The sequence below is a fragment of the Eleutherodactylus coqui genome, chromosome 5, assembly GCF_035609145.1.
Source record: "Eleutherodactylus coqui strain aEleCoq1 chromosome 5, aEleCoq1.hap1, whole genome shotgun sequence".
NCBI lineage: Eukaryota > Metazoa > Chordata > Amphibia > Anura > Eleutherodactylidae > Eleutherodactylus > Eleutherodactylus coqui.
Window position 1 is genome coordinate 213,508,944 of NC_089841.1, and position 13,450 is coordinate 213,522,393.

At 40.2% G+C, this 13,450-nt stretch overlaps 1 protein-coding gene across 1 annotated transcript in view; it reads right to left on the reverse strand.

Annotated features, from left to right (window-relative positions):
* TMC1 (transmembrane channel like 1) overlaps positions 1-12,547 on the reverse strand; it is a 65,108-nt gene extending 52,561 nt beyond the window's left edge. Inside the window, exons 1-6 of the mRNA XM_066605007.1 lie at positions 12,367-12,547; positions 11,338-11,421; positions 7,599-7,625; positions 6,848-7,094; positions 6,480-6,608; positions 3,836-3,926 (exon numbers count right to left, since the gene is read on the reverse strand). Of these exons, the coding sequence (XP_066461104.1) occupies positions 3,836-3,926; positions 6,480-6,608; positions 6,848-7,094; positions 7,599-7,625; positions 11,338-11,421; positions 12,367-12,547 (759 nt within the window). The remainder of the gene's footprint in view (positions 1-3,835; positions 3,927-6,479; positions 6,609-6,847; positions 7,095-7,598; positions 7,626-11,337; positions 11,422-12,366) is intronic.
* Positions 12,548-13,450: the final 903 nt, after the last annotated feature.

Sequence of the window (13,450 nt, forward strand, 5' to 3'; positions counted from 1 at the left end):
GTTGTACCTGCCTGTGTCTATGAATTAAAAAGCCGCGGTCTGACTGGGGCATGCAGACACCTTGACAGAATGAATAGTGTGTGGCACATAGATTCCCCATTGCTATGCCCACGTGTGCAGCTCCTGATGGCGGTGGCACAGGATTATATTTCTCATTGCTTCTGTACAGCATTGTGGGCTATCGCCCCGCCCCTTTTAAAGAGGGTCGCTGCCTAGCCGTGCCAACCCTCTGCAGTGTGTGCCTGCTTTTCCTGTGGCAGACGCACTTAAAAATAGACATGAGTGTGGCGTGGCATGAGGGCAGCTGAAGGCTGGGCAGGGACAGTTTGGTGTGCGCTGTGGACACTGGGTCGTGCAGGGGGTTTTGGGCAGCATGTAACCCAGGAGAAGTGGCAGCGGAGTGTCATGCAGGCAGTGATTGTGCTTTGTTGGAGGTAGTGTGGTGCTTAGCTAAGGTATGCATTGCTAATGAGGGCTTTTTAGAAGTAGAAATTGTGGCTTAATAGTGGGACCTGGGAACTTGAGATGCAGCCCAACATGTAGCCCCTCGCCTGCCCTATCCGTTGCTGTGTCGTTCCCATCACTTTCTTGAATTGCCCAGATTTTCACACATGGAAACCTTAGCGAGCATCGGCGATATACAAAAATGCTCGGGTCGCCCATTGACTTCAATGGGGTTCGTTATTCAAAACGAACCCTCGAGCATCGCGAAAAGTTCGTCTCGAGTAACGAGCACCCGAGCATTTTGGTGCTCGCTCATCTCTAGCCTTAGCGAGTATACTCGCTCATCTCTAATTAAGAGTTCTAATAGAGTGCTAAACTCTGGCACTTACACCTCAAGAAATCTGGAACCTCAAAAGGGGTCTCCACTTTGGACAAGCTGATCACAGGGTATCTTGCTGCTTAGATGCCCCAGCGATCAAATATTATCTGTGAGGGAATGCATCAGCAGGTGTTCAGTTCCCCAAAAGCCCCATCTCAGGGCTCAGTAAGATGAACGTTTTGTGTTGCACATGTTTTTGCATTTGCGATTCGCATCTATTAGAACCAATGCTTTTCTTTGGCAGCGGTCACATGTCCGATTTTTACCTGCACAAAAAATTTGCACTGGTAAAAAATAGAACAGCAAATTGCAAAACGCAACTCACTGCGGCATCAGGATTCTTTGGATGTGAAACCCCTGGATGCTGTCACATCGAGGGGTTTCAATGGGCTGGCGGCAGCAGCGGCGGCCCCACTGACGACATACAGAGAAGATCGTGATCCTCTGTGACAGCTGTGGCCGAGGATTTCTTCATCTCCGCAGGGAGTCCACTCATCACGGAACACTGTGACAGCACTGTCACAGTGTTCAGTGACAAGGGGACTCCCCTGGAGATAAAGAATTCCCCTGCCACAGCTGTCACAGCTGTGGCACAGGAGAACGTTGTTCTCCCATTGCCAGCGCTTCTGCAGCCCCATTGAAAGCATGGGATGACAGTAAGCCCTGCAAGGATATTCAGAGAAGGACTTAAAATATAAGCTTTTCCCTGAAAATCATTCCTAGCTGTAAAAAAGAAAATGGCAACTCACCTAGAAGCGCTGACTGGCTTTTCACTTCATCCCCAGCAGTGTTCTTCTCTCTTCTGGTGGTCGTGGATTGAAAATACCCGCCTCCAGACAGCACTGCTCAGCCAATCAAAGGCAGCGCTTTTTGGAGTCGGGCATTTTCAAGAGAGAAGAACACTGTCGTGGATGGAGCGAAGAGCCGATCAGCGCTTCTAGGTGAGTTACCTTTTTTTTTAGCTAAGGATGATTTTCAGGGAAGGGCTTAAATTTAAAGTCCTTCTTTGAAAATCCCAGCAGGGCTTGCCGTCATCCCATTGCTTTCAATGGGGCTGCAGAAGCGCCGGCCCCATTGAAAGCAATGGGAGTACATCACGCTCCTGTTCCACAGCTGTGACAGGGAAATTTTTCATCCCCGCTGGGAGTCCCCTTATCACTGAACACTGTGACAGCACTGTCACAGTCTTTAGTGATGAGGGGGCTCCCTGTGGAGATGAAGAAATCCTCAGCCACAGCTGTGGCAGAGGATCACGATCTTTTCTGTATGTTTGCAATAGGGCTACCGTCGGCTCCCATTGACCACAAGGTGAAACCCCTTGTGTGTGATAGCATCTAGGGGTTTTACATCCAAGGAATCCCATGCTGTATCTGTCATAGCTGCAGCAAGGGATAGCGATGGCACCGCACTTTATGTGCGAATTTTGAATGCACCCAAGTGCGATTTTTAAACCGTGACGCCCGCTTCGATCACGCAAATTTTTGATGTTCGTCAGACTGAGCCCTCAAAGGTAATTAAGCATTAGATGCTTTTCATTGAAATTGATGTGCTGTCTGCAGTAATGCATGAACATGCTCCGTCCTCCAGAGCAAGTGCTCTCACTTTGCCTTGTAAATTAGCTTACTAGTTAAAGAAAATTTCTTCACCAACTGAGAATACCTTAATTTGGTACTTGCAAATGGATTTTTAATTCCTTAAGATCCAGGGTGTTTTGGTTCTAAAGGACCAAAGACTGTTAAGGAGTATTACCCATTTGGTGATTTTACTGTCTTTTTTTTTTTGTTGTTGTTTGTTTTTTTTAAGGGCTAAAATGTTTTTTTTTCAATTTATAGTTTATTTTTAACATGAGTACATTATGCTAGAATAAAGTACAGTAATGGGTTCCTCATTTTGATATATAATTTATATAGTCTCGGATTATAGGGCGCATATGGCGACAAATTGTTTCACATAGGCAGTGGATCATTTTCCTTTTTTATATATACTTTTATTTTACTCTGTAATTTGTTTTTACTTATTTTCGTATCTATTTTTTAACATCTATGTCCTCCATGATGTTATATAGGACCTCAAGAGGTCATTCACACTGTCCTTTATTTTAATGTCACACTTTTCCACCGTAACTGGGACATCCATAGAAGCAGCATCTATAGGAGCCAGAGTTACAGGGGAAAACATCCCCCTATAGTGATAGCAGTTACTAACAGAGCTGATAGAGTTGATCTGGGTCTGCTAGGACACCCGGGCGGTCACATGATCGCTGGGTCGAATAACGGAAGTGACACTTCCACTTTTTCTCTTCACTACATAGTGCTCATTGAGCGATATGTAGTCTGCAAGAGAGGAGGCAAAAGCAGGTAAAAACCCCTTCTACCTTCTCCTCAGGGTCCTTGGCTGTAAGGACCTGACTTGCTTATGCTACATTGTAGGAACAAGAGCTTTAATCCTGCACCATATTTTTACTCTTGGCTGGGATTTAACTACAGGACCAAGTGCTGTAATTTTACTGTGTTTGGTCCTTAAGGGGTTAAACAAATCATGATGATGATAATCTGCTCAGTCATGGTCGATTTTCGATCACTTTATGGATTACCGTTCTCCATGCTTTCCTATCCTTGACTGTTTCTTTCAGTTCTTCATTATGCATGTTTGTATCTGCCTTGTCTGCATCCAACCAGCGTGTTCTTAGGCGTCCCCTTCTTCGCAACCTACTAACTGTGCTTAACATCAATGTCATTTCCAAAGAATTGGCTCGCATGATATGACCAAAGTATGAGAGCCGCTGTTTGGTGATTTTGCCCTCTAGCAATACTTTTGGTTTGATACGCTCTAGGATCAACTTGTTGGTAACCATTGCTGACCATGCTATACGCAGCTTTCTTCTCCAGCACCATAGTTCTGCCTGCCTTCCTGAGTATCCAACTTGTATATGCATATATGGAGATTCTCATTGTGCTGACCTATAGTTCGTCTGGTTATCTGTTTTTTACTGACAAATTTGTGCATACTTACTTTAAGCATCATGACTTTATAGGCATAAAACTTTTTCCCCTTTCCCTTTCCAAGTGCTCCTTCAAATTTTTCCACAAATTCTTGAGCTTCCCTACAAGTAGAAAAAGTAAGATTAAAATGTAGGGCTAAACACATCAGTAGCAGAAATCTCCCTATTATTCTCATATTTAGCTAGAATGCATCAGCGTTGGTAATGTGTTTAAAGCCCTATTCAGAGGTCTGCATGCGACTTGCGTCCTAGAAACTCAAGTGCAACTTGCATTGGACAGCGCCAGTAACCAGCAAACCTGGGCAGGTGCCAAGGCCCACTGCACAGGGGTAAAGGAGGGGAAGGGGACCCGGGCTGCTGGGTCAGCACTGAAGTTGGGCCCCAATTTTGTAATTAATCAGACTAAATTAAATTAAAATCAGGGATCTGACTGCTGTGCTGACTCAGCAGGCTGGGCCCTTCAACTCTTGGATCCCTGTGCACTGTGGGCCCATAGTAATGCTATTACATATTTATAAGAATAAGCATGAGTTTGTAACAAACAATCTAATTTCCTACTATGACAAAATCACCCATGGGTTGATCAAGATAATGCAGGAGATATAGCATATCGTGGCTTTAGAAAAGCATTTGACAAAGTATCCTATAATCTCCTTGTTGAAAAAATGACCAAATATAAGATTGTCAGGGCAGCTGTTAATTGCATTCACAACTGGCTGAGTGCGGTCAAAAATGGCCACACTTTCAATTGAAAGAATGTCTCAAGTGGGGTACCACAAGGCTCTGTCCTGGTTCCAGTGTTGTTCAACATTTTTATAAATGATCTAGATGAGGGAATTGAGGGAAAACTGATCAAATTAACCAACGACACAAAGCGAGGAGGGATAGCTAAAGCTAGAGAAGAGAATGAGGATTCAAAAAGATCTAGACAAGTTGGAACAGTGGTTGTGACTAACCGGATGGCATTTAACGGGGAGAAATGCAAAGTCCTACATCTGGGCAAGAAAAAGGAAAAAAAGCATATGCAGAATGGGAGGAATTGGGCTAAACAACAGCACATGTAAAAAAAAACTTGGATACACAATAGATCACAGACTGAACATGAGTCAGCAGTGTGATGCAGCAGCAATAAAGACACATGCTGAGATGTATTAAGAAAAGCATAGAGTCTAGATCACGGGAGGTAATTATCCCCTCTACTCTTCCATGGTCAGATCTCATTTGGAGTACTATGTTCAGTTCTGGGCATCCCAATTCATAATAGACATTGACAAAGTTCAGTGAAAAGCTATCAGGATGGTGAGCGGTCTGCAAACAATGACCTATGTGGAACAGTTAAAGGATCTGGGAATGTTTAGCTTGCAAAAAACAATATACAGTAAGGTGATTAAGTTGAGAGGAGACTTAATAGCTGTCTACAAATATCTGAAGGGCTGTCACAGTGCAGAGGGATCAGCCCTATTCTCATTTGGAAGAGGAAAGGCTAGAAGCAATGGGATGAAACTGAAAGGGAGGAGACACAGACTAGATATTAGAAAAGCTTTTTGACAATGAAGGTGATCAATGAGTTCTCCTTCAATGAAGGTCTCCAAACAAAGGCTGGACAGGCATTTGCCTGGGATGACTTATTGAATCCTGTATTAACCCTTTCCAATCCACTGTCTGACGTCTGAAGACATTATGATTTAAAGCTGTACAGCTCGGATGTTGAAAGACATCTGTCGGGGTTCTCTTACTGTATATTCCCAGCCTCTCTGCTGTCGGAGGCTATCCAACATTGAACCTAATGCAGTATTGGCTTAAGCCAGCATAAAGCACCACTGTATAACGGCAAAAAAAGAGTAAGCCCCCTAGGAAAACCAGGATACAAAGGGCTAAGCACGTGGTTGGACTCGATGTCCATGGAGGTCGCTTCCAACTCTCTGATTCTCTGACTGAGTACATGGACATGTGTTGTGTGATATTCATAGACCCCATACGTGCTGACCTCCTGTAAGCATCTGTCAATCAAGACTTCAGGACATATTCTCCTAACAGGCCTAATGATTGTGGTCACAGACAATAATTCTAATAGAGGCCTGGAAGAGCAAGGGCAGAGAGGTTACACCTATGAAGCCAAGAAACGTTATAGAAGATGGTTCCAATCCTGGAATAAGTTCAGTGGAGGTGTACTTAAAGGAATAACTAGAAATCAAAAAACAAGTGGTAATAAAGCTAGTGATCTTGCAAGATCAGCAAAGGTAAGTTTTAGAGGAGAATTAACCCTTTCCAATCCACTGTCTGATGTCTAAAGACATTATGATTTAAGGCTGTACAGCTCCGATGTTGGAAGATGTCCATCGGGGTTCTCTTACTGTATATTGCCAGCCTCTCTGCTGTCAGAGCTTATCCAATGTGTCCCCTCATGCAGTACTGGCTTTAGCCAGCATATAGCGCCATTGCATAACAGCAGAAAAAGAGTAAGGCCCCTAGGAAAACCAGAATACAAATTGGATTGGAAAGGGTTAAGCTTTGTATAAAGCAGACAGAAAAACCTCTTTCAAATACTGTATTACTGCCATAGACTGCTGCTTCCAAACTTCAGGACTTTCAATTGAATTTCCTAGGTATAGAGGGATCATTGAGAAATCTTTGAAATGTTAAGGCAATTCTTACTTTAGAACTTCCAGCTTTTGTTTCATCTTCCAAGGTTTGTTCCTTATAGTGGCAATCAGTTTCTTTTTCTCTTCCACAGCTTCTTTTAATTTATCCATTTCTTCTTCAGTTATGTCATCTTCGTCTTCACTAAATAATAATAAAGATATATTTTTTTTAAACTAACACCATCTTAAATGTCAGTTATGGAAATTGCATTATGATGGTTGGCTATCAGCTGGCCATGCTGGCAAGCAATCTCCATAGAGATGAACTGAAAAAGTGACCTAGTAAAGTTTTACTATTACTAATTGAAAGGCGCAACCATGGTGATAATTTCAGTATGTTGTATGCATAATATAAAACAAGGTAAAGTAAGGTATCATTACTCCTCATCCGTTTTCTTCTTCTTGGCATTCTCCCTTGCTTTCCGGTTAGCTGCTCCTCCTTTCTTCCCTTTTCTTCCTCTTCTTCCTTCGGGATTGTTTTCTCCATCCTCTTCATTTGTCTCTTCATTTGTGGGTTGTTGATTCTCGTCATCAGATTCTGCCAACCAAGGCTTCATATCAGGTACTCTCCAATTTTTCTCTCTCCGTTTCGGAGGTTGAATTTCCTCTTCAGAGTCTTCATTTTCTCCTTCAACAAAAAGCAATAATTAGACGCTCTATAAAAGAAAATTAAATTAATGACATTAAATTAAAAACCTTTTCTAATCCAATTAGTATACTGGTTTTCCTAGGGAGCTTACTCTTTTTCTGCCATTATACAACGGCGCTATATGCTGGCTAAAGCCAGTACTGCATGAGGTGACACATTGGATAGGCTCCGACAGCAGAGAGGCTGGCAATATAGAGTAAGAGAACCCCGGCGGATGTCTTCCAACATCAGAGCTGTACAGCCTTGAATCATAATGTCTTTAGACGTCAGACAGTGGATTGGAAAGGGTTAATACAATAAACTAGAGTATTATCAAGCAAGCAAGTATAGAGAGAAAATTATGTCAATTAAGCTTCTGCCATTGGTTTGGAGGCAAAGCAAACCTAAGTTGCAATACCACACACAACCTGTGAACAAGTGCGGCGCTGCTGCTGGAAGAAAGTGTTGCTTTTGTAATAGAGTATAGAGTGCAGGAAGTTTTACCTTCATTTTCTTCCACCTCAATTTGTACTGTGAGCAAAAAGAAAAGCATAGATTACTATTTTGCACTGAATTATTTCCATAGCCATTGTGTATAAACTGTAGACACACACTAAAAAGCACAGTAACATCATTTTTAAGGCTTAAAGGGGTTGTCCCGCGCCGAAACAGGTTTTTTTTTTTTTCAACCCCCCCCCCCCCCCCCCGTTCGGCGCGAGACAACCCCGATGCAGGGACGTAAAAAAAAAAACCGCTCAGCGCTTACCTTAATCCCCGCGCTCCGGTGACTTCTATACTTACCGGTGAAGATGGCCGCCGGGATCTTCTTCCTCCGTGGACCGCAGCTCTTCTGTGCGGTCCATTGCCGATTCCAGCCTCCTGATTGGCTGGAATCGGCACGTGACGGGGCGGAGCTACACGGAGCCCCATTGAAGAAAGCAGAAGACCCGGACTGCGCAAGCGCGGCTAATTGGGCCATCGGAGGCCGAAAATTAGTCGGCACCATGGAGACGAGGACGCCAGCAACGGAGCAGGTAAGTATAAAACGTTTGATAACTTCTGTATGGCTCATAATTAATGCACAATGTATATTACAAAGTGCATTAATATGGCCATACAGAAGTGTATAGACCCACTTGATGCCGCGGGACAACCCCTTTAAAAATGACTTGTGTCCATCCAGTTCAGCATTTTATACCGAAATGTTGATCCAGATAAAGGCCAAAAAAACATGGGAAGCCAATTTTCCTTATGTTGGGCAAAAAACTCCTTTTCTGACTCCAAATCTGTCAGCCAGACAAATATGTCACTTCCCGAATCAACAGCCCTTCTGAATGAATCAGTGGCTATACCACTGACGTAAGGGCTCTTTTACACTGATGTTAGCCTTAGTTATGCATTTCCATTTCTCGATTCTGTTTGAGGAGAAACTGAAATAAAAACGCTATTAAATGGTTCAGTTTTGTTCCCCATTGATTTCAGTGGGTTTTCAATAAAAACTTAAATATTTCCATTTAATTTTGTTCCATTCTGCTACATTTCCCGCTTTCACATAGAAATAGGGCGACTGGCTGTGCTATTTGTTACACTTGAAAAATGGCAGAATGGAATTAAATGGATATAAATGTAAATATACAAATATTGTTGCACTTAAGTAAGGTGTCCAGGCCCCTCTTGTACTCTTTCAGTGAGTTTGCCAACACCACATCCTCAGGCAGAGAGTTCCATAGTCTCACTGCTCTTACAATAAAGAACCCCCTTCTATGTAGGTGAAGAAACCTTCTAAACATACCTCTTTTTTACAGTCACAGTGCTTAGTATAAAAATATTATAGGAGAGATTCCCTTCAATGGGACTCAGCATGGAATACTAGCTGGGGCCACTGCGCAATGTGTGGAGCTGTCTGTTTCTGGCACAGACAGCTCTGTACCAACAGTAACCGACCCAGGGATCAGCTGGAATCCTGAGCTGCAGATCCCTGCCAATCTGCTACTGATAGCCTACATTGAAGATAGGTAATAGTAAAGAGTGGGGCAGCCCCTTTAAATAACAAACCTAGTGGTCAAAGCACTATATACAATAGATAGATTAGAAAATGTATTGAAAAAAAGGTACCCAAGATATATGAGTAAATGTGGTTCCCTCGGGTTCGGTTCACACATTGCAACCACACAGCATCTTTTGCCGCAGTTTTCTGAGATCGCATGTGAACACAGCTTCAGAATTTGAACTACAGGAGGGTTTTACACACAGAGTTTAAAAAAGGTGACAACACCATTTTTGTGGCAGTTTGTGATGCAGTTTTTTGAGGAATCAGGAGTGAATTCAGAAGGAATGGGAAATGTAAAGGAAGAACTTCTAATATTTTTCCTGCTGGATCCACTTGGCCTTGCTTCAAAAAACTGAATGAAAAACTAGAACAAACACTGTAACTTACACCTGTATGTGAAATCATCCAAAAGAAAAAGAAATCTAATTTAATGACCATTAAAGAGAACAACACGCAATAAAACATGGTATCTGTCTATCTAACCATCTATCCATCTATACATTTATCGATCTTAAAATCTATCCATCCATCCATCTAGCTCCTATCTATCTATCTATCTATCTATCTATCTATCTATCTCATATCTATCTATCTATCTATCTATCTATCTCATATCTATCTATCTCATATCTATCTATCTCATATCTATCTATCTATCTCATATCTATCTATCTATCTATCTATCTATCTATCTAACTCATATCTATCTATCTATCTATCTATCTATCTATCTATCTATCTATCTCATATCTATCTATCTCATATCTATCTATCTATCTATCTATCTATCTATCTATCTATCTATCTATCTCATATCTATCTATCTATCTATCTCATATCTATCTAACCATCTAGTTCTCTAACCATCTATCTATATCTATCTATCTATCTATCTATCTATCTATCTATCTATCTATCTATCTAACCATCTATCTATATCTATCTATCTCTCTAACCATCTTTCTATCTATCTATCTATCTATCTGTCTGTCTGTCTCATATCTATCTATCTATCTATCTATGTATTTATCTCATATCTATCTATCTTATACCTATCTATCGATCTTAACATCTATCCATCCATCTATCCATCTAGCTCCTATCTATCTATCTAACCATCTGTCTATCTATATCTATCTCTCTAACCATCTTTCTCTCTATATATATATATATCTCTCATATCTATCTATCTATCTATCTACCCTGTTTCCCTGAAAATAAGACATACCCTGAAAATAAGACATAGCATGAATTTCCAGAATTTTTGAGGATGCAAAATGATTTTTCAGGCTTTTTGAGGATGCTTGAAATATAAGCCCTACTCCAAAATTAAGCCCTGCTAACAATTAATTTATTTTGGGGGAAACACGGTATCTATCTATCTAACCATCTATCTCTCTAACCATCTATCTATCTATCTATCTCTCTAACCATCTATCTCTCTAACCATCTATCTATCTATATCTATCTATCTCTCTAACCATCTATCTCTCTAACCATCTATCTATCTATCTCTCTAACCATCTTTCTCTCTATCTATCTCTATCTATCTCATATCTATCTATCTCTCTAACCATCTATCTCATGAACATCTATCTATCTGTCTGTCATTTGTACACTCAAACATGTTCCTACAAATAGCAAAGCTTAATTATACTCAATGTAATATATTTGCTTCCAACTATATACTAAAGTAATAGAAATAGTAGTATAAATAATAGAGTATACAGTACAACCATAAATAGTAGTATAAATAGTATTAGTATAAATAACAGTATATATAGTGCTAGCATAAATAGTAGTATAAATAATAGTATACATAGTGCTAGCATAAATAGTAGTATAAATAATAGAGTATACAGTACTACCATAAATAGTAGTATAAATAGTATTAGTATAAATAACAGTATATATAGTGCTAGCATAAATAGTAGTATAAATAATAGTATACATAGTGCTAGCATAAATAGTAGTATAAATAATAGTATAAATAGTAGTATAAATAATAGTATACATAGTGCTAGCATAAATAGTAGTATAAATAATAGTATAAATAGTAGTATAAATAATAGTATACATAGTACTAGCATAAATAGTAGTATAAATAGTACTAAAACTTGGAATGACAAAGTTAAAAAGAAACATCTAAAATAAGTAAACTGAAATAAAGTTACATAATCAGTGTAGCATTACCTTCATTTTCAGAGGCTACAAGCTTTTTGTGTCTGGGCATTCCTTCTTTTTGCTCCAGGCAAATGTTCTCTGCTACCGTAGGTACTTTTTGAAAAAAAAAATAGTGACAAATAAAAACGATTTTAGGATAAACGTCTTGCACCAGTTGTGGTGTATCTGCCAATGAGAAGACTGCGGTGTAATGTCACTTGTTGAAATATGAGAATAGACTAATTTCCCATCTCATTAAGATTTCATGAATGTTTAGTTTATCACTTAGAATTGCAGTGCTAAGGTCAAAAGGGTAAAAAGTTTCCTGTTAACTTTAAGGACCAGCAGAGAATTTAAGAGTATTTGTGTTAGAGAAGATAAGTAGTAATGTGTTTATATAACATCTCAATATGAAATATGGCTCATATCTGCATACAGTTGTCTGGCAGATGAATAGTGAAATGTTGGAATATTATGGTATGTCACCAATGCAGGCACATACGTTACTTGATCAGTGGATGGTGAGTGAGTTACCTCAAATATCCAATTGTTATATGGATACATGGGCTCTTACAAGTCTACGGTGTTCTCATTGCAGTCAGGACGCAGTCTAGCCACAAGAGTTATCCCATCTATTCTGTTCACATGAACCTCTAACTGAACGTTACAGGATCCCAGTGAGGACAGATAGGAGACTGATACACAGTGATCAATTGCTTTGGAGCTGCCAACAGTTGCAAAGAGCAGACAACCTCATGCAGCCTGAGACAGTTCTCTAGGTGGACATCAGATAAGAAAGTGATATAGCCATTGTAGGTAAGGAAATATTTATGTTATACGTACCCAGAGTACATAAATGGACTTTTCAAACAATCAAACTGAGCATGCGTGGTATGTTAAGAAATAGTGTATGGGGATCTGGTGTATCCAATGTTACAAGCTTGCATCTAGTATATTACTGCCTGTGTATATGTGTGAATAGCACACAAGGCAACACAAATTACCGCAGTCTGTTAGTGTGTCCTGCTATTTTGTTGGCTCTTCTTGGTCGGCCAGTACCTTTCTGATAGTCTAGTGGTGAGATATGCAATGGTAAGTAATGTGAGTTCCTGTGCATTCCATGGAAAACAAGGTTATTAACCATTTGAATTCCCCCTAGATACTGGCTTCCAGTACATTTGATAGATCCTTGCAAAATCATCGTCACTACTTTCCTTTTGTCTGTTCTTCCAACCATCATCTCTAAGATTTCTCCTGTGCTTCTCACATACTCTGGAATGCTCTACCTCCACTCATCATCTCATGATGCAATGCATAGACTCTGAGCCCCCTTCTCTACACCCTACAGAGAGAAAGAAGGCACTACAGAGTTAACACTTTCATGGCCAGCCTTTTTTTTTGGCTTTTTCATTATCAGTTTTTCATCCTTGCCATAACTTTAGTTTTTCATCAACATAGCCATATGTTTGTTTTTTGTGGGATCTGTTGTGTTCTTTAAAGTGACCCTCTCGTATCTGGCACAAGTTTCAATCCCGGGAGCAGAGAGAGAGAGTATATTACTTGTACTTGTTCTTCTTTCTGCCATACATCAGATCCACAGGTTTCAGTCTTGTTTTTCGGCCATCCAAAATGGCCACTGCAATTTTCTATCTAGCGAATGCCAAGTGTGCACTGCTCTCTGAATAGCTAGTGCTGATCATATGAGCAGCAGTGGCCAATCGGAGAATAGTGCATTGGAAATCTAACACTAGCAATACATTATGGGGATTAAGTAATCAGAAGACTGTTGACCATCTTGCATCAGTAAAAATGGGAACCATGACCCCTAGACAGACAGCATAAGAACAAGTGCAGACATAATAACCCTGAGCCCCTCAGGTCCCAGGACAGAATTTTGTCTGAAAATCAGATTGTCATTTTAATGGTACCAGATAATGTATTAGAAAACTTTAAAGAAATGATGGGGTACAGTGGAAGACAAATTAAATTATTCCATAGTTTTTTGTTTTGTTTTTATGGTTTCACCCTGTGAAAAAAATGACATGCACTTCCTTTTGTAGGTCAGAACAATGACAATGATACCACATTTATATAGTTTTTACCTGTTACTACTTTTAAAAGTTAAAAAAATGTTAAAAAAAGA